This window comes from Mus musculus, chromosome 15 (assembly GCF_000001635.26).
Source record: "Mus musculus strain C57BL/6J chromosome 15, GRCm38.p6 C57BL/6J".
Classification (NCBI taxonomy): Eukaryota; Metazoa; Chordata; class Mammalia; order Rodentia; family Muridae; genus Mus; species Mus musculus.
Window position 1 is genome coordinate 37,913,870 of NC_000081.6, and position 22,358 is coordinate 37,936,227.

The following is a 22,358-nucleotide window of genomic DNA, read 5'->3' on the forward strand; positions in this document are numbered from 1 at the left end:
TTACAGCATAAGCCATTGCTGTTCTATTCAGGTATTTTTCCCCTGTACCCATATCTTCGAGGCTTTTCCCCCACTTTCTCCTCTATAAGTTTCAGTGTCTCTGGTTTTATGTGGAGTTCCTTAATCCACTTAGATTTGACCTTACTACAAGGAGATAGGAATGGATCAATTCGCATTCTTCTACATGATAACCGCCAGTTGTGCCAGCACCATTTGTTGAAAATGCTGTCTTTTTTTCCACTAGATGGTTTTAGCTCCTTTCTCAAAGATCAAGTGACCATAGGTGTGTGGGTTCATTTCTCGGCCTTCAATTCTATTCCATTGATCTATCTGTCTGTCACTGTACCAGTACCATGCAGTTTGTTGTTTTTTTTTTTTGTTTTTTTGTTTTTTTTTAATCACAATTGCTCTGTAGTACAGCTTGATGGCAGGCTTTGTGATTCCACCAGTGGAACTTTTATTGTTAAGAATAGTTTTTGATATCCTAGGTTTTTTGTTATTCCAGATGAATTTGCAAATTGCCCTTTCTAACTCGCTGAGAATTGAGTTGGAATTTTGATGGGGATTGCATTGAATCTGTAGATTGCTTTTGGCAAGATAGCCATTTTTACTGTATTAATCCTGCCAATCTATGAGCATGGCAGATCTTTCCATCTTCTGAGATCTTCTTTGATTTCTTTCTTCAGAGACTTTAAGTTCTTATCATACAGATCTTTCACTCCCTTAGTTAGAGTCACACCAAGGTATTTTATATTATTTGTGACTATTGTGAAGGGTGTTGTTTTCCTAATTTCTTTCTCAGCCTGTTTATCCTTTATGTAGAGAAAGGCCACTGGTTTGTTTGAGTTAACTTTATATCCAGCTACTGCACTAAAGCTGTTTATCAGATTTAGGAGTTCTCTGGTGGAATTTTTAGGGTCACTTATATATACTATCATATCATCTGCAAAGAATGATATTTTGACTTCTTTATTTCCAATTTGTATCCCCTTGATCTCCTTTTGTTGTCTAATTGCTCTGGCTAGGTCTTCAAATACTATATTGAATAGGTAGGAAGAAAGTGGGCATCCTTGTCTATTCCCTGATTTTAGTAGAATTGCTTCAAGTTTCTCTCCATTTAGTTTGATGTTGGCTACTGGTTTGCTGTAGACTGCTTTTATCATATTTAGGTATGGGCCTTGAATTCCTGATCTTTCCAAGACTTATCATGAATGGGTGTTGGATTTTGTCAAATGCTTTCTCAGCATCTAAGGAGATGATCATGTGTTTTTTGTCTTTGAGTTTATTTATATAGTGGATTACGTTGATGGATTTCCATATATTAAACCACCCCTGGGGATGAAGCCTACTTGATCATGATGGATGATCATTTTGATGTGTTCTTGGATTTGGTTTTCGACTATTTTATTGAGTATTTTTGCATCGATATTTATAAGGGAAATTGGTCTGAAGTTCTCTTTCTTTGTTAGATCTTTATGTGGTTTAGGTATCAGAGTAATTGTGGCTTCATAGAATGAATTGGGGGTAGAGTACCTTCTGTTTCTATTTTGTGGAATAGTTTGAGGAGAATTAGAATTAGGCATTCTTTGAAGGTCTGATAGAACTCTGCACTAAACCCATCTGGTCCTGGGCTTTTTTTGGTTGGGAGACTATTAATGACTGCTTCTGTTTCTTTAGAGGATAGGGGAGTGTTTAGATCATTAATCTGATCCTGATTTAACTTTGGTACCTGGTATCTGTCTAGAAAATTGTCCATTTCATCCAGGTTTTCCAGTTTTGTTGAGTATAGCCTTTTGTAGAAGGATCTGATGGTGTTTTGGATTTCCTCAGATTCTGTTTTTTATTTGTGATTTTGTTAATTAGGATACTGTCCCTGTGCCCTCTAGTTAGTCTGGCTAAGGGTTTATCTATCTTGTTGATTTTTTCAAAAAAAAAAAAAAAACAGCTCCTGGTTTGGTTGATTTTTTTTTAATTTATTTATTATTATATCTAAGTACACTGTAGCTGTCTTCAGATGCACCAGAAGAGGGCATCGGATCTCATTACGGATGGTTGTGAGCCACCATGTGGTTTCTGGGATTTGAACTCAAGACCTTTGGAAGAGCAGTCGGTGCTCTTAACCACTGAGCCATCTCTCCAGCCCTTGGTTGAATCTTTGTATAGTTCTTTTTGTTCTTTTCTATTATGTCCCAGTGGGTGCCCAATATGTGAAAAGGATTTGTCTCTCTCCTGGTACTAGTGCCACTTCTGAGCCTGCTGCCCTGTCTCTTAGCTACTGGAGTCTACCTCTGCTACAAAAGTGATGCCAGTGAGCCAAGTAGCATCGCTCAACCTACTGGGCACCTATCCCGTGAGAGAGATATGATTTGGGACATTTCTCTCTGAAAAGTCACTTGGAGATACCCTGGATTAACATTCTTGTCACCAGGACACTTTGCCTTCTCTCTCCCATCCTTGATCTCCCTCCCCACATGGCCTCAGCTCCTTCCTGGAGCTTCTTAGACTATTCCTTCCTCTGGGGCAGTTCCTGTCTACAGCCCTTTCCCCTAAGCCACTCCTAACTCCTAACCATGGGCTTTTATACGAGTCACCTGCTTTCTCTAATCTCTTTCCGTCCTCATACTCAGAGATTCCATTGAGCCTCGCTGTCCTGTAGGTCTTCTCAAGTGGGTCAGTCTCACTGCAAATGGCTCAGTGGCCAAAGATGGCACACTAAATTTCCAAATTCTTGCAGATTATAACAATGTCTGCCATGGTACAAGTAAATGATCCCCAAATCTCTTATCTATAAACTACCTCTGCTCTCCATTCACAAAAATCTCTTATCTCTAAGCCTTCTTTGCTCTGCTTTATTCGCCTCTGAATTGCTAAATTCAGTCTTAACAAAAATTCAAGAGACTTTTGGGTGTGCATAATATTTTTGAAATGTTTTATTATATTCTACTCTCGGAAGAAAGCTGGCTTTGGAGTTGAGTTACACCCCACCCCTGACCTAAACATGCTTGTTTAAAAGTTTTCTTCAAAATCTCTGTCCACAGTCAGGAGAGCCACCCGACTCTGTGACAGGGAGAAGAACAAATCAGAGCAGCACAAGAAAAGACACTGAGCATGCTGTAGAACAGCTCGGATGTAAACTATTCCCTGTAGGAACGCCTGCTTCTTATCGCACACTCTCTTCTTGGTTTTATGTAAAGATTCCTCTTCTTATTTAACTCTAAAAATGTTTCTAAAATATAAACTTTATCTTAAGATTTGTAAGACTATTGTGTAACCTCTCTTTATCTCAAGATTTGTAAGCTCTCTTTTGGGTATAATTTTAAAAGTCTATAAAACGTTTAACAAAAAAAAAAAAAAATAGCTTAAAACTTGTAACAAGAGGCATGAATGCCATAGAGCTGGCCCTGCCCCTCATCTGCAATGAGAGGGAGATCGGGAAAGTGAGCCTTGTACCTCACCTGGGTAACACAGTCAAGCTAGCCCTGGTGGTGAAGGAACAGGTAAGCCGGCTCAAGGACATGAGAGTGGGAGAACTGGCCCCACCCCTTGCTGGCTGTGGCACTGGATGGTCTAGCCAGGATACTGCTGGAGAGCTGAGCCTGGTGTGTAGGTATGGAAGAAGTGGTGGGCTGACCAACTCAGCTACCACCCAGGCCCAGATCCAAGGCTTTGATTGGCCCACTCCAACATCTAACCCATTAATGAACTGCTGGAGTATGTGAACAGGCTGGTCCAGCCAATTTAAAGCTGCAGTATCTCCATGACACCTGGCAACAAGAGGATACTGGAGAGGAGTCCTGGTGAGAGTCCAGTATTGATTGTGGAGCAGATGAGAGCAGACCAATAACTCATTGCAATGAATATTTGCAAGTAAAGACATGTAGAAAAAAGGGTATATTGTGGAACACACTATGACACACCACAGCTTCCACAACAGGGTCTTCTGTTATTGTTGCTGTTGTTTTTAATTTTTAATTTTCTTTTTTTTATGGGGGGAGGGTTGAAGGGGGCAGATACGAAGGGATGGGGAGATGAATGGGATTGAGGTATGTGATGAGAAATTCACAAACAGTCAATAAAAAGTTTAAAAATATAACAGAAGGTTTAAAAATCTATACATAGGTATTATACAAGCTCGAGCATGCTTATATGTAACTTGGATTCAACTCCTGCTTTAAAAGTAGGTCTGCTACAGCACACTGTACATGTAACTTGGATTCAATCTTATCTATAAAATTAGGATTTACTAAAAACATATATTTGGTGAATAAGGTATGTTTGATAAAAAATGTTTATACATTTCTAAGGTTACAAAGGTCTACTCAAATTAGCAGACACTGACTTATAAGATGTAAGTCTAGCCACAGATGTCTTTGTTGTATTCAACACTGAAGCTTCTAGAAATTTTTAGATAAAGAACAACATATGTTGCATGAATAGGTCTGTTTGGTAAATAAGGTTTATAAATCCTAAGGTCTATCCAGACTTGCAGAAACTAACTTAAAGCTGCACATCTGGTTTCTTTGTCTTTGCTAACTTTGTGACACTTTAGATATTTGGATAAACTGAGTCATACAAGAAACCGTGATATTCTGTAGAGGCACACTATAAAACGATCATGAAGATCAACTTCCCAGCCTCTCTATGGACTTTACATGTGTTTTAAAGTTTTATTTTGATGCTAAAGGATCTTTAATTCAAATTCTTAAGACTCAAACTTAACAGGGATAAAACTGTAAAATCCTAATCTTATAAATCTTGTTATAAACTGTTAACTGATAAATTATGACACAAAAGTTAATAGTCATCTTATAAATGACCCAATGCTTCAATGTGTGCTAAGTACAAATGTAATTTATTTACAGGGCCAAAATTTAGCCTCTGAATATGCTGTCAAGGCTACGCCTGAAGTGTAGTGGGTTGGTCTGGTGCTAATATATTTTCAAATGTTAAATTCTGTATGTACCTCAAGATGCTGTAAGATGAAGAGATCCTTGTATATACCAACTTTTGTTGTGTAAACCTTGCCCCCAGGCTACCCCTGACTAATAACAATGTATATAGCTTGAGCTGGGCAGAAGGTACGGAGCAGAGCAAAGTTCTGGGGCTTGGAGTCTCAGGCTGGGATGAGAAGGAGAGAAGAAAGAATACAGGGAAAGAAAGTCACCGAGGGATAGGCAGATCATGAATGCACAGCCATGGGGGGCAGCCTATAGGACTAGGAGAAAGCCAGGCAGAATGACCAGTGATATCTCAGGGTTATTGACAGGGAAGCAGCGCAGAGGGTTGATTTCTGCCCAGCTCTAGTGCTTTAAGGCTTATTATAAGTATAAAGACGTTGTGTTTTTTAACTGAGAACTAAATGATCTAAGGTGGGATAGAAACCCCCAAATAATATTTACCACAACACTGAAGCATGTAACTAAAACAAAGTTTGTTTACACCCAGATATACTTAACACATTAGATGATGACCCTCAATCTTCTCAGAGAGATCTGCTGAATATGACATTTAAGGTGTTCAATGGAAAAGAGAAACAGGAAATTACGGAAAAGCTTCCTGTGGTAGACAGAAATGCTAGCTCCTGGCAGTGACCCTTCAGTGGCCTCCACAAATGAAGTGGTACAAATAGATAGCACCTGGAGTTTGCTTCAAGTGTGGCAAGAACTGACCCAGGGTGGAGAACTGTCTTTCACCTTGCCTGCCACCAGGATGCTGCCCAAACTATGTACAAGTAGAACACTGAAGAATTTACTGTCCTTCTTTCCAAAGTAAGTCAGTCTCTCAAGTTCCTCATCTACAGGGCAGACTCTTGGATCTTCTGGGCCTGATGGCAGAAGTGTGATGCCATCCTGGAATCTCTGCTCACAATAAAACCACAGAGGAGCCCAAGGTAACAAACAATCCAGGTAGCAGATAAGTCTGTCATTTTAACTGATACGGAGTCTATCTGGATTATATTTCCTCCTTAAATGTATCCTTCTCAGATCTCTGACGATGTTGATGGCAACTGCAGCTATCACCTTAGAAGCAGCAAGTAGCCAGCCTCTCTCCCCTCTGGCCGCAGCTACCTGGTCAGTCTATTTCATATATAAAAATGAAGCCATGTCTTTTCTAGAGCTACTAGGTCTCCTGCTGAGAAAGGGAGACGCACAGGCTTCACACTAAAAGAGAGAAACTAATACAACTCATAATGTAAAAGCAAACTCAAGCTATGTTACTGCTATTACTAAAATTTACTTTATATTAGTCATTTATTTAAAAGAACTTGCTTTTCAAGTAAGTGTTCTCAGGAATCAACCACCTATGTCTAACGGTAAACGATTGGATGGGGAAGAAAGATTTAAAGTTTATTTAAGCTGTGAGAGTCTAAGAAAATGATTTAATATGTGTAAACGCAAGTTGTAAAGGTCTGAGGATATGCAAGCTTATGTAAGTTGTAAGGGTCTAAGGAAGTAATTTAAGGTATGTAAAAGTTAGACTTAATGATACATGATGATTTTAAAAGTTCAAAGTTAAAGTTCAAAGGTTTTTTTTTTTAAGGTGAGAGTTTTAACATATTAATCAGTGGAGTTCTGACAAGCTATTAATCTAGCCTTGGTAAAGCACTAGTGACTACTATAATCACAGTCTCAGAAACTTAAATAAATTAAGTCTAAGTATAGACTTTAAAGTGTTTCTCATTATGCTGAGACATTCAATGTTCATATGCATATGCAACTGTGTACACACACACATGAACACACACACATTGTAGGAGTCCCGTGTGTGTGTGTGTGTGTGTGTGTGTGTGTGTGTGTGTGTGTGTGTGTGTATCCAGTTCTCTGGACAGAGGGAAAAAAATGTCCTTACTTAACACAAAACCATCCTCTTGGGTCCCCAAGCTTTTGCTATGATTTAAAGGCGTGAGTCTACTCCAGTGAAGAACACTGGTTGACTGCTTTTTCTACAATGAGGATTTCAGTGCATATGACAGACAGCAGTCATGCTAATAAATCTAGAACTTTTATCTCTTTTTGTAAACTTCAAAAATCCATGTAAGCTCCAGGGAGTTGAGACTTGCATCCAGATCCACCTGTATAGGTCAAATTGATTCCAGAGAAGTCCTCCTGCCAGTCAACAGCTTGAGCTTTCCTATCTACTGCCTATCCTTGAAGGTGGGCTTTAGCATTTCTCAAGGTTTGGGACTCCTACCACCACCGCCACTCCAACTATCAGGACCACAGGCCTGGAAGTCTCAAGTGGATACCCAAGACAAAGATTTTTCTCTAAGCTCCTGAATGTCACCTCCTGTCCCTATCTGTATCCCTAGACTGTATCTGCCTCAGTAGATTTCTACTCAGTCGACAGACAGCATCCAGGAATCAGCCAGGGCCTGCAAACTGCTCCAAAACTGCCCGCAACGTGCCAGCCCCAAGTGGTTCTGGAGAACCAGAGATCTCTGGCCTTGCTGAAAGGCGAAGTAAACCATATGCTTCTAATGAAAGTTTCTCAGGTCTCCAACCACTGCCCACTGCCCCTGCTTTAGATGAACACTTGAGACGGCTCCGAAGCAGCCTGTCCTTTGACACCCCAGGTGGTCCTTCAGAACCTGGACAGCAAAATAGATCTCCCCTGCTCTTGCCTAAATACTTTTCCCAGTCTGGTCCTGGAGCCATATGCCAGCCTTCCTGGGCCCCCATAACAACATCCTAATTTCAGCTGACAAGCAGTTACAGAAGAGATTACATTGTCCCTTATCACAATGTCAGATTCAAAGGAAACTCCATTTCCTCATTTCAAAAGGCAGAAGGGACAAATAATTATCCCTTTTGCTTATCTGCATACAAGTTCATGCTGGCTTCCAGGCTCCCTCAGTATCACAAGTACAAGTTACACACTTCAAAGTCTATAATAGCATCCTAGCTCTTCTCACCTCCTTCCTCCCCTAAAATTCCAAAACTCAGTCTTCCCTCTCCCAGCTACTCATTCTCCTTATAACCCTGTTATTTTGGCTCTGCTCCCTTGCCTGGCCCCTTCCAAACCCCATCTCCCTCTTCCTCCTCTCTCTGCTTTCCCACACCATCCCTCTCTCTGTGTTCCTCTCCCCCTTTCTCTGCTCCTGCATCTCTTCTGGCCAGATCCATCCCCCTAGCTATGTTCACTCTACTAGTTTCTTTCTCTTCTCTGGACTCTTCCAGAAGCCTCTGGCTGATATGTTTTTCGTATCTAAAATAAAAACATTCCCCTTATCAGACCAACGAGCAGTCATGTTGTTTATACAGAATTCCATGGCCAACTTCTTAGGTTCTAGACTTAGGGTTTCTATAGTGTCAAATCTTCTGCTAATTTTTATGAATCTCTGTGTCAAAGGTCCACAAAGAGTATGGCGCTCAGAGGTTTGGGAATGACGCTAAGGAGAAAGTATGAAAAAACAGTGGTGGGTGTGCTGGATGGTTTGATGTCAGCCTGACAGGATCTAAAGTTATCTGAGAGGAGGGAACTCAGTTAAAAAAGAAATGCCTCCATAGTACAGGCTGCATGCAAGCCTGTTGGGCATTTCTTAATTCATGACTGATGTGGGAGGGCCCAGCTCATCGTGTGTGGACTATCCCTGGACTGCTGGGTCTGTGTTCTATAAGAAAGTAGGCTGAGGGCTGGAGAGATAGCTCAGCAGTTTAAGAGCATTGGCTGCTCTTCCAGGGTCCCAAGTTCAATTTCCAGCAACCACATGGTGGCTCACAACCATCTGTAAAGGGATCTGATGCCCTCTTCTGGCCTTCAGGCATACATGCAGGCAGAACAGTGTGTACATAACAAAATAAATAAATGAAAATAAAAAATAACATGAATCTTTGAAAGAAAGAAGGGAAGGAAGGGGAAGGGGAAGGGGAAGGGGAAGGGGAAGGGGAAGGGGAAGGGGAAGGGAAAGGGAAAGGGAAAGGAAGAAAGCAGGCTGAGCAAGCCAGTAAGCAGCACCCCTCCATGGCCTCAGCATCAGCTCCTGCCTTTAGGTTTCTACCGGGATTAAGTTCCTGTCCTGACTTCCTTTGATGATTAATAGTATTGTGGAAGTGTAATCCAAATAAACCTTTCCCCCCAACTTGCTTTTTGGTCACAGTGATTCATCACAGCCATTAAGACCCCAATTAAGACAGTGGAGAATGGAGAATGGATTTACCAGACAACTGCAATAGGACTGCCAGATTGTGCTGTGTTGAAGCAGACAATCATGAGTTTATAGAGAATTAATCTACTTTGATCCATTATATGACTTCTTAAGCATTCTGATGTGTTACTGTTGTGTATGTGTGTGAGTGTGAGAGTGCACACTGCAGGGCATTTGTGGAGGTCAGAGGACAACCATCAGGGAGTCAGTCCTTCCATCTTTATGTAGGTTCTTCGGATCTAATCCAGTCACCAGGCCTGCATAGCAAGCACTTTCACCTGTTCAGCCATCTCACCAACCCTATTCTATGACCTTTTCTTTACAGCATTTGACTTGCTACTGGGCAGACACAGAAAACTAGGATTGTTCCATTGGAGTAGTGCTGGAGAACTTGTTAGATTTGTGTATACTTGATGAAATACAGGGGAGGAAGAGTTCAGGAGATTGGAAATAATAATTGGTAGTAACGTGGTGGATGAGGGAGTTCTCCACTTTCCTGTTGAGTCAACTCTTTATACAGTTCCTCATGTTGTGCTGACCACCACCATAAAATTATTTTTATTTCTACTTCATAATTGTAATTTTGCTACTGTTAGGAATTGTAATGGCAATATTTTCGGAGTTAGAGGTTTGCCAAAGGGATTGGGACCCGCCGGTTAAGAACTGCTGGTCTAGAGGGTCTTAGAAGAAAATAAATGAAACAAAAAGAGGAAGATAGGGTGTGGGCCTGGGCGAGTGAAGGGTCTGAGAGTCGTAGGCAGATGTCAGAACTGTGGTGGCTTGAATACCTGAACAAATCATATAAATGTGTTGTACTGACCTGAACGCACAATTAGAAATACAATACACTCCCTTCGGTTGACACTGAGGGAGCCTGTACAAACCAAAAACATTGTCATACCCATTTAAAAATGTACAAAATGATATAACTACACAATTTATTTCAGTAAACTTTATTTTAAAAGTCATAATTTTTCAGAGCAAAAAAACCTCAAACTCTACATGCAGAATTGGTTTTACTACCATAATGTATTTTAACAAAATATATTTAGGAACACCATGTCTAATAAACTTGTTTAAATAATTAGTAATTTAGTTAAATGATCATTACCAGCCCCAAGTTCTGTCTGAGCTGGGTGACAACTCCCTCAGTGAATTCAAAACATGATTTTTGACTTTAGAACTAATTTGTCCTGAATGTAGCCCATCAAGAGTTTCCATATCAATGAAGTGACATTGGAGTCTTTGCTTAATTGTGAAAAAAATCTGGAGTCTTTGAAAATGACATAATAACATTTAAATATAAAATACAAAATTTTGAATATTAAATTATTTTTAAATATGAACACTACATTTCTTCATGCACAGAACATAAAGTGGTAGCTGGGCATGGCATCACACACCAATAACCCCAGGGACTGGGAGGCTGAAGCAAGAGGGTTATGTGTGAGATCCAGGCCAGACCACATGAGACACCAACTAAAAGAAGGAAAATAAACATAATAAAGTAGCTACATAAATAGAATCTGGAGATTTTTAAATGAAACAACTGTAACAGGTTCAAATAATAAGATATGGCTGGGAGTGATCTATCCACAAAAATAACTCTTAATTATTGAAACTCAGCCCTGCAAAAAATTCATCCAAAGTTCCTCTACATCATGATTCTAGGTGTTGAAACATTTATTTAAACTATGGTCATAACAAAGCTGTTTATCATCTTGAAATATAAAAACATAACTCTAGGACAAATTGCACTTCTTTGAAACGCATGTACTGTAAAAAAAAAGAGAGAGAGAGAGAGAGAGAGAGAGATGGCATTACCTTGATTTTTTTGTTATCTGTGAGATATTAAAAAGATATTTTATAACTTGATTTTTCCATATCTAAGAACCAAAATACTAAACATAATAAATAAATGTGCAACCTGGAGGCACTGAAGGGATACAGAATACTGAGAGTAGTAATGTAACAGTGTACTAAGAATTCAGTTTTTCAGAATTAAGACTTCTTTCAAATACAGTTTTGCTTATTGCTACTATTAACATGTATCACATAAAGGTTCCTGTCACTACTTATGAAGAACCGGGTTTAAAACTTTGAGAATGTACACCTTTAAAACTGTTTTCTTTCAGTCTGTGGTAATTTAAGTTTTAGCTGTTTTTGTATAATAGTGGATGAATACCTTGGAATATACTACCCACATACCCCGAGTTCTATGATATTTTGATACTCTGTTATAGTAGTATGCAATAGTTTAATTAATGAAAGAATAGACAAAATAAATCATGATGGATGAAGTTTAAAGGATGTAACAGTCTCAACATATTATAGGACAGTGCCTGTAAAGTTAAGTTTTTCAGCTTCTCTGATGCCTTCCTTCCTCTCTCCATGTTTTAGTAATAGCTACTCTGTCGTGCTTAGAGGGCTACTGGGTGATAACATGACAAATGGGAAGCACAGAGCCATGTTTCATTTCTGGTGCTCCCTTTAACAATGGAAGTATGGCTTGCATTCATTTAGGATTCCGAGTTTTGATCAGATAGTTGTAGAGCAAATAGAATAAAAACTTCAACAGAGATAAACCTCTGAATTTCAGCTGCCATCATTTTATTTGTACTCTGTGTGTGTGCATATGTGTGCATGTACAGGTGGTGTGTGCGTGTGTGCATGTGTACGTGTGTGCGTGTGTGCTATGCTAGGGATCTGGATTCAGGACCTCACACTTGAGTAGCAGGAACTTTACTGAGCCAGGGACCGGGTTTGATGGGGTTTAGGCTTCCTCTTGATACTTTCCTGAAAATGAGGAAGGGCACATTGCCCAGGTGTCCTGGCTCCTGGCCTCTCTGCATCTTTCTTAGAAAGACTTCCATCTCCCTTATAGACAGTCCATTAAAAGAACATTCCTTTATAACAGTGTAGAGACTTAAGAGTATAAGGATATAAAGATGACGTCAACCTTAAATCACTTTCTCAGATTGGCACAAATCCAAAATGGTTCACTAGTCCCTCCCACCTCCCTTCTTTTCTCCATTTCCAGTGTGTATAAATGATTCTAGGACAGCTTTCCCCAGTGCACTCAGTAGCTGTGGGAGGTGCTGACAGCCTTGTGTTGTGTACATGTGGGCAGCTGCTTTGCAGACTGCATTCTAGGCAGGGATGGAATGCTCAGCCTTCCCCAAGCCCACTGACTGCATCTCTTTTTCCATCACAAGAACTCTGAAGATCTACCAGGTTTGAGAAGACAACTTTGAGAAATGCCCATCAATCCAGGTTCTAAACACCCCTGGGCTGTCCCTGGCAACAGTTATCCTTTTAATTCCTAAAGAAGAATCACTTTGCTTACAAGAACCACAACCATGGTAACCTGGAGTCTACTACTCCATAAGCCTCCCACGATAAGCAATTAAGAGCTATATATTATTTCTTTACTGCAGATTAATGAATTCAAAGCAGTTGACAAGAATTATGATCTCTCTAAGGAGACCCTTATATTCCTCCTGCAAACATTAAAACCACAAAGATTCAATGAATTCTTTATCTCAATCCACCCCTCAGTCACTCTCTGGCGAGGAGTGGACTGCATCACAACGCCACTGTACTTGATCTTCTCACTAATATTAATTAGCAGGTGAGGCAGTGGAGATAAAAGTATTAGATAAACAAACTATTTCTGTATATTAGCCCTCTGGTCACCTCCATGAACTTGGGACTTACTATTATACAAATTTTACAGATAAATATCCTGACGTTTACAGTGACTAACTGACTTGCCAAGGTCACATCAAGGAGTAAGCCAGAATATCAAGCTCATACCTGACTCCTAAATCTATGCTCTTAATGCCATCTTAAGTGCTTATGACAAAAAGGAAAAAAAAAAGACATATTGGTCACACTTTCATTGTATAAATAAACTGAAGTACATTTAGATAAAATTAAATCATTTAGAATTTAGTTTTATATTTCCTTCTATTCAAATTCTCATTCCCTTAAATGAGATACTGAAAGTTTCAAAAAGACAAAAATAGATTGCTATTTACCAACAACAGGTTTCCATGTGTTTTGTTTGTTTTCGCTGTTCTGTTGCTTTTGAGATAGATCTCAGTATGTATCCCTGATCATCCTCAAACCCAGAGATCCACGTGCCCTCAGCTTCCTCTGAGGACTGGACTAAGGCATGTACTACCACAGCCGAATTCTATAGATTTTTTTTTTTAAATGAGGAGGGCTTTAGAAATCTGCATCCAAGGTGAAGACATTATCTGTGGTTTCGGCCATGACTGCAAATCGCTGATACTCAGAAACTCGTTTCTCAAAGAAATTTGTTTTCCCTTCTAATGAAATGTTCTCCATAAAATCAAAGGGATTTTCTGCCTGAAAAATCTGGAAAGAAAAGAAACGCCATTAGACATTCTAAAGAATCCAAATTAAATCTCACAGCAAGGGCAAAATGGCAAAACCCAGAGGGCAGGACTCCACTTCATAGTCGCCTACAGCCACACTGCTCCACTAAGGTACTGAGGGTTTCTGATGGCTGTTCCCAGTTTCATTTAAAGTTTCAAAGGTTTTTGCAAAACCATTTTTTCCTTATAAAACAAGTCTCTGTCCTACAAATTTTATGTATTTGTCTGTTTATCAGAGATGGGGCAGGTACCCCAGATTGGCCACAAACTTTCGATCCTTAGAAATGTTAGAGTTACAGATAAACATCACACATCTAATGTGTCCCTTGTATTTTAAAAGTAGATTAATGTATTACAAATGCTTTTGTAGAATCCAAAATAAATTCAAGACCACCCAGCCCCTCCCCCCTCTGAAGGGACTTCCAGACTGTATAGTTTCCGTGGTCAGAATGACCATGTCTCTTGTGTTTTGGTTCAGATAGTGCCTAGATTATTATACCACCCTGAGGACTAAGTTTAGAGACCCTGAATAATAACCACAACAAAAATAACAGTTTTCAGAAAAATTCCTCTACCCCACCCTACACTGAATTCTGAAAAAAACACAAACCACCCTGACCTTGTTGCTAGAATTACTCTGATGTTAATAGCCGTGACATAATAGCTGTGATGTTACTAGCTGACCCATAAGTTCAAAACATTCTGCTGCTTTGCTGAAAAACCACAAGAGCAGGCAGAGTGAGGGACTAGGCCAAAGGGTTACTTAGTCACCCTATACAAACCAACCAATGTCTGAAAGGGTTACTTGCTACACCAATTAGAATAAGCCAGCTAGCCGGGCAGTGGTGACACATGCCTTTAATCCCAGCACTTGGGAGGCAGAGGCAGGCAGATTTCTGAGTTTGAGGCCAGCCTGGTCTACACAGTGAGTTCCAGGATGGCCAGGGCTACACAGAGAAAACCTGTCTCAAAAAACAAAACAAACACACAAAAGAATAAGCCAGCTAACCTGTTGCCTAAATCTTCCCTTTAGAAGGTATAAAAAGTGTGTTCTTTGTTCATTCGGGGTCTCTCCTCTGGCCTGCGTGCTGAGACCGGTGGGGGGGGGGGGGGCAACATGTTGGATTAATAAAAACCTCTTGCGGTTTGCAGCGATGGCAGTCTCTGTGGTCTTTATGAGTGAGGGGTTTTTGGCAGACTCCAACACTTTCAGTAAAATTAACTTTAGAGACCTTATTTGCCTATAACATTTTATTGGTAGTATGGTGGTTTGAATGAGAATAGACCCCAGAGGCTCATATATTTGAATGTTTGGTTTTGAGCTGGTGAGCTGGACGTATGGACTGTTAGAGGAGGTGTGTCACTGTGGATGTGTTTTTTGAAGTTGTTTTCTCTGCTTCCTGTCTATGATAGATCAGGATGTAGCTCTGAGCCCCTGCTCCAGCACCAGGCTTGACTGCCTTCTGCTCTGCTCCCTGCATGACAGCCACGGACTCACCCTCTCAAACTGTAAACAAGGCTCCACCACGTGTTTTCTTTGATAAGCTGCCTTGCATCTTTTCACAGCAATGGAACAGTAACTAAAACCACTAGTCACATGTTTTAAAACACTTTATTTACCTTTGAGAATCCAAGTTCTCCAAGTAATCTGTCAGCTACAAACTCAATGTACTGTTTCATCAAAACACAGTTCATTCCAATGAGGCCAACAGGCAAGGCTTCTGTTAAAAACTCCTGGAATGCAAACAAAATCAGAATAAGGAACAAAAAAATAACAATAAAATAAGCATACATTTCCCAAATATAAAGTATTATGGTTGGAATCTGAAATGCCCCCTACATGTTCATGCGTTTGAACATTTGGTCCCTACCTGTGTAGAAAGGCCATAGAACCTTTAAGAGCTCAGACTTGGCTGGCAGAAATAGTTCGCTGGGTGTGAGCTTGAAGGCCTTTTCCCCATCCCAACTCTACTTGCTGGTCTGCCAAAATCTAAACAAGCTGTACTTTAAGCTCCTACTAGAACCTTCCTTGCTATGACAATATCTTCTGAGCCATGAACCAAAATAGGTACTTCTTCCCTTAAGTTTCTCACAGAGGAAGTGACTAACATGGAGGAGTTTAGAATTATTCATACTCTAGACACTGATTTTACTCAAGGCAAGGTATGCCAGAATAAATTTAACATGACACATGATAGTCATCTGTTTACAAATGTTTGGGATAGTATTAATCGTATGATTTCACATTCTCGGGGCACCAAAGTTAAGTAGAAAATAGCACATTACTGGATCCTTCAATGTCTAGGACCTAGCTTCTAGATCTCCTCAACAGAGAAGAGGAGAATGCTTTATCCTGCAGACAGCTCTACAGACAGCTCTACAAAGACCACCACCTTGGCAGCATGACTGCAACAGGAGCAGAGAGAGAGAGACATCGGTTCCAGAGAGTATGAGAATGGACAGACATGGATTTGGAGGTTGGAAGATAAACTGAAGTCCAACTGAAAGACAGTGAGTGGTAAAGTGGAAATGGAGAAAAGTGGAAGCACATTAACCATGAAATTCATCTTCAAAGTGGTAGAAGATGCCAAGATGTGCAGCCTTCCCCTCACAGCATGAAAAACATCCTACAAAGTACGTACTCTTTAAAAAGAAGGTAAGTAAATTTCATTTTTAAGTTAGTTCTTACGAGTGATACAAAACACATGTAAGTAGATTATCAAGTTGTCTCTAGTCACAAAGCTTTGCAGGTCCTAAGCTAAGTTTACCTCACTAAGTCACTTACTTACTCATTTTGTGACTGTTTAGTTTGTTTTCAGCTAGGCAAACTGCTATGTTATTGAAACTATGAAACAAAAACTGCCATTCCATAGTAAAGAATATAAAAATAAGGGCTGGAGAGATGGATCCGCAGATAAAAGCACTGGCTGTTCTTCCAAAGGCCCTAGTTTCAATTCCCAGCACCCAGATGGCAGCTCACAACTGTCTGAAACTACAGTTCTAGAATCTGACACCCTCATATATACATATATGTACATATATACATACATGCAGGCAAAACACCAATGCACAGAGAAAATAACAGACACACACAAAAACACACATACACACACATATATACAATAGTTAAAATGTCTGTTATGGAATAATACTTAAAAGATACATTAAATATAATTATTTAAATTATATATTTATATAATTTTATAAAATATATATTTAAATTAATTTAAAATAAATTAAAACAAAATATAGCCCTGAAATAAACCAGGTATACAAAAAACCCTGATATATAATGAAGACTAACTTAACAAAATTACAAACTGAGGTAACAACTTCAATACATCACGTGTCAGTACTCTCGTGGTTGATGAGAACCAGCCGCCATAGGCTCATCTATTTTGATACTTGGTCCCTAGTTGATGGGATTGTTTGGGGATGATTAGGAGGTGTGGCATCGTTAGAGGAAGTGTGTGTGTGTCACTGGGGATAGCCCATGCCACTCCCAGTTAGGCCTTTTTGCCTCCTAATGTGGATAGGATATAAACTCTCGGCTAGTATATAAACACCAGCACCATGCCTGCCTAATGCCATGCTCCCCACCATGATAGTCATGGACTCTGCAATCTTGAGTCCCAAATCAAATGCTTTTCTCTTGTAAGTTGGTGTTCTGTCACAGAAATAGAAAAGACACTAACATAACTGTCAAACTGGACTACATGAATTTGCTCACATTGACCTACAAATGACAACTTAATAGTCAAATGCTTCTGAGTACATTAGCACAGTACCAGGAGGATCAGCTAGAGGTGTGAATTAGCTCTGGAGTTCAAGGCTAGCTCACACAAGATCATATCTTACCTTTCAAACAAGTTTTAAAAACAAAATACAGGGACTGGAGAGATTGGTCAGTGGTTAGAAGCACTGGATGCTCTTCTAAAGGATTGGGCTTTGATTTCCAGCACTCATAGGATACCTCGCAACCATATGCATCTCTATTTCCAGGACACCTGACTCCTTTTCTGGCTTCCATGGGCAGCAAGCATGCATGTGGAGCATAGATATACATGCAAGCAAAACACCCATGGACATAAAACAAAAATGAAGCCAAAAAAATAAAAAAAAAAAAATAGGATGTGGTCATGTGACGATGAGATATGCCGACCACATTAGACTCCAGCACTTACCTGCTCGATTTGAACAGCATCAGCAATGATTTCCCTCACTCTATCTTCTGAAGGCTTGTTTACCAAGTACTGAAACATCAGGCAGGCAAAGTCACAGTGAAGTCCCTAACGCAGAAGACAAGCGAGACTGTTAAAGAACTTTAAGTAGCTACTGTAAACAATGCATCCATGTACTGTATGGAGTAGGAACATGCAACTTCCTAGAGGTGAAAGGAATGATCAAGCCAGGAACCTCTTTCCTTTAAATTGCACTGAATATCAAGTTAATAACTTAAAAACTTCCAATGATTGTAAATCTTAGTTTATTAACATCGAAACACTAATTTCTAAACAAACCAAAAAATGTAACAAATACATTTTGGAAAAGAAAACAAACTAAGAAGAGACAGCATGAAACTGATTATTTTTAAATGTCAAAAATTTAAGAAGGATTAAAAAACAGTTATGATGATAAGTGTTGGTTGCCAACTTGATAGGAGTGAGAATCACCATAGAAACAGATCTCTGAGCATGTCTGATTTTTCTACAGTAGGCAGATGAAGGTGGAAGATCAACCCTTAAATGCAGGTGGCTCCAGTCCACAAGGCTGTGGTCCTGAACCAGACAAAAAGCAGGAGTAAACTGAGCAGCAGCTGTCCTCACTCTGTTTCACGAGAACAGGAACAGCCGATGCTGCCATGCCTTCCTGCTGTGACAGACCTACCCTTGCCCATATGCCAGAACAAGCCCTTCCTTCCATCCTTAACTTGCTTCTGTATCACAGGGGGCGGGGGGGGAGCTAAGAGAGCAACATCTAAAGAACTAATGAAACTCACTCACAGAGGCTCCAAAAGTGTGGTGTTTACATTAAGTAACATCTCGAGATAGCAGTGAGCTTGGTGCAGTGGAATTGGAAAAGCAGGATGTACACCAGCTGAAGCCATGGCCAACAACTCAACAAAGAAAATAAATAGGAACCAGCTTTGAGCACAAAATGATTATGCAAATGCTGTGGTTAGTATAAACCCCTAAGAAGCTGCAGAACAAAGCAGTCAGCACTCGGAAGCTAAATCAGAGCAGATAACAAGCTGGCAACCCAAAAAACCATATTTCACAAATACAAAACAGAAAAAAGAAGCAAGGCCACATGCAGGAAGACAATGAGATTCCCAACAATATTAACTAGAGTGTGCTGCCAAGATAGAGCCAGTTCATATTTTTAAACTACAAAGAAAGAAATAACTTTGTAAGTGAGCAAGAAAGGGGAAGGAGTACTCACCATAAGAGGTTCCAATTCAGTTACTTAGGTTTTGTAAGTGAAACAACAAAAGACCAACCACTCAGATAGGAGCCTCCCATCAAGGATGTTGCTTCAAGTTACTATTCTCTGTCAAACTATCTGAATAAACAACACTAACAGAAAACCCTACCTTTTGAAAGCTAATCTTGGATGCTGTACTAGTTATCTTCCCACAGAATTGACTTGGGAGACGCCTGGATTAGCAAAGGCAGCATGAGAGATGGTAAAATATCAGTTAGAGCTGGCCGCTAGCTATCTCCTGCAGAGACCAGGAAATCAAAGGTAATGACCATCAAACCAATCCATGAATACAATTAACTCTGCAATTTAAAGCAATTCCAATCAAAATCCTGAAATTTATAAATCCAAACACTATTCTGAAAGGATAAGTGCAAAATACCTTACAAACACATTTTTAAAATGAACATTTTGAGATGTAGTCTACCAACTATATAAAGATACCAGTGCCTACTGAAGTACAGGCTTGTAATCTCAGCTACGAGAGCAGTTGAGGTAGGAGAAAACGATCAAGGCCTGCCTCGGTTACAGAAAGTGTTCAGCACCAGTCTGGGCAACTCTGTTAGACCCTGTCTCAAAACAAAGCGGGGAGAAGCAGGAAAATAGCTCATCTGTAGATGGCTTGCCTAGCGCACCGGAGGCCCTGAGCTTGTTCCTCACCACAGGATAAAACTGGGTGTGCTGCCTCACATATGTAATTCTAGTAGTCGGGGAGTAGAGAGGATCAGAGAAGTTTAAGGTTGTCCTCTGCTAAACAGTGAATCTGAGACCAGCTTGAAATACATGAGAACCCTATCTTTAAAAAATCAGAGCTGACTGCCAGGCAGTGGTGGTGCACGCCTTTAATCCCAGCACTTGGGAGGCAGAGGCAGGCGGATTTCTGAGTTCAAGGCTAGCTTGGTCTACAAAGTGAGTTCCAGGACATCCAGGGCTACACAGAGAAACCCTGTCTCAAAAAACAAAAACAAAACAAACAAACAAACAAACAAACAAAAATCAGAGCTAGCAAGATGATTCAGTGGGGAAAGGCTTTGCTGCCAACCCTGATGACCTGAGTCCAGTACCTAGGGCCAACACAGTAGAAGAAGTAAACCAACAAAGTGTCCTCTGACCTCCAGACATGTGCCATGGCAGGTGCCACCCAGGCAGACAGGCGCGTGCGCACACACATAGACACAATAAATATATGTAATAATTTTTTTCAAATTAAAGAATAATTTTGAGAAAATGTTTAACATAAATAAAATAGAATTGAAATTGTGATCATATAATATATATATATACATATATATATATATGTATATATATATAACAAATTTAGTAAACAATGTTAAAAGAGATTAATCAAGTGAAGCAAGGTGTCACACTCCTTTAATCCCAGCACTTAGGAGACAGAGACAGGTAAATCTCTGAGTTCAAGGCCAGCCTGGTCTTCAGAGCAAGTAGAGCAAGTTCTATGACAGCCAGGGCTACACAGAGTAGCCCTGTCTTGAAAACAAACAAACAAAAGCAATAATAATCAAGAAGGCCAATAAATCACTTTGCTTTAGGAATCTGCCAATAGCCATGGTAAATAAGAACCTTCCACTAAGGATTACAGTATACATACAAATGGCCATAAAATACTCAAGCAAGAAACCTAAATGTCACTACTGGAATACTGGCAAAGAACAAGAGGAAACTACAGGGAATACACAAATGGCTACTTTAATCCTGAGAAAGAGCTTAGCATCAGCAACAAACAAATAAAGACAAACACAACACAATGCCAACTTATCTATCAGATTTGTCAAAAACTTAGCAAATTCATCTAAACTCTCGAGAGGATAACGTAAGAAAATGTCCATGCATGGCTAAGTGGAGCTGTCTATAAAATTTCTGGAAAGAAATCTGCAAGTGAGTATAAATGACCTGCTAATTGTTCTCTGCGATTGAATTGAAGAAAAGTAAAAAGCTCGGACAAAGTTTCTATGCAAAGTTTCACTTTAGTAAAGCAAAGCAACCTGGCATGGTGGTGAATATTTGTAACCCCGGCACCCAGGAAGCAGAGAAGGCAGATCTCTGTGAGTTCAGGCAAGTCTGCTCTGCATAATGAGCTTCAAGCCGGTTAGGGTTACACAGTAAGATGCTGTCTCAAAAAGAAAAAGGCTAAACAAAAATTCTAGAAACAAATTTCTAATTAGGACCAAGTAAATGATACATTTGTTCATCAGAATTGTATGGCCGTACCAAACTGTTTTGAAACAATGTTTAATATAGAAAAGGGGTTCACAACATTTGGCAGCTGGAAAAAGAATGGTGTGGGGACTCATGCCTGTAATCCCAACACTCATCAGGGGGAAGCAGGAAAACACCAATACAAGGCTAGCCTGGGCTATGTGGTGAGATCTGTCTCAAACAAATAAAAAAAATATAAAAGCTATAAATTATAAAAATATGATTTACACACCTAGGGGGTGGGGCTAGAGAAAGAGAAACGGAGAGGTTTAAGTGTAGAAATGTCTCTAAAGGAATATAACAAAATACTAAACATTATTACCTCTACTTTCATTGGCCTTTTGCTAAATTCTTTATAATAATCATGGCATTTACTGTCTAAACTATAGAAAGTTAAAGATATCAAACAGAAGAGTGTAATTATATGAAGCATTTATGCACTTAAAAATAATACTATCCATAGGGCTGGAGAGTTAGCTCAGGGGTTCAGAGCACTTGCTCTTGAAAAGGACTGGGTTTAGCTCCCAGCACTACCACGTGGTGGCTCACAACCCATCAATAATTACAGTGTCAGGGGCTCCAAGTCTCTTCTGAACTCCAAGGGCACCAGATATGCTAGAGGGTACACATGCATACCTTCAGACAAAAATCAATACACCCAAATCTTTTAAAAGTTAAATACTTTTCACACTTATTGTTTTTTTACATTCTAATAACCCATTAGAGTTTATAGTTGAAGAAATGGAGCATCAGAGAAATAACTTGAGAAGGTTACTTAAGAAGAAATGAGCTGAGAAGCCCATGCTAGTGTGGATGACACATGTGAACTAGATGGCAAACATGGACTAAACATTGAAATAAGTGAAAATAAAAATAGTCTCTATGCTAAAAAGCTTAGAGTCGATGATGGGACATCTCTGGAACCAGCTGGAGACCTGGGATGGGGGAGGCTACAGGGAGTCTCTAGGGGTGACCCTAGCTGAGATTCCTACCATTGGTGGATGCAGGCTGAAGTAGCCACCTCCTTAGCCAAGCAGGGCTTCCATTAGAAGTCCTTCCAATGACCGGCCCAACTTAAGACTTATTTCATGAGAGAGAGCCAATCCTGACAC

At 39.9% G+C, this 22,358-nt stretch overlaps 1 protein-coding gene across 3 annotated transcripts in view; it reads right to left on the reverse strand.

Annotated features, from left to right (window-relative positions):
• Positions 1–10,082: 10,082 nt before the first annotated feature.
• Positions 10,083–22,358, reverse strand: part of Rrm2b (ribonucleotide reductase M2 B (TP53 inducible)) — a 37,168-nt gene continuing 24,892 nt past the window's right edge. For all 3 annotated transcript variants that reach the window (NM_199476.1, NM_001357023.1, NM_001357022.1), the window contains exons 7-9: positions 17,733–17,837; positions 15,169–15,282; positions 10,083–13,528 (exon numbers count right to left, since the gene is read on the reverse strand). In NM_199476.1, coding sequence (NP_955770.1) covers positions 13,376–13,528; positions 15,169–15,282; positions 17,733–17,837 — 372 coding nt within the window. In that variant the 3' untranslated portion in view covers positions 10,083–13,375. The remainder of the gene's footprint in view (positions 13,529–15,168; positions 15,283–17,732; positions 17,838–22,358) is intronic.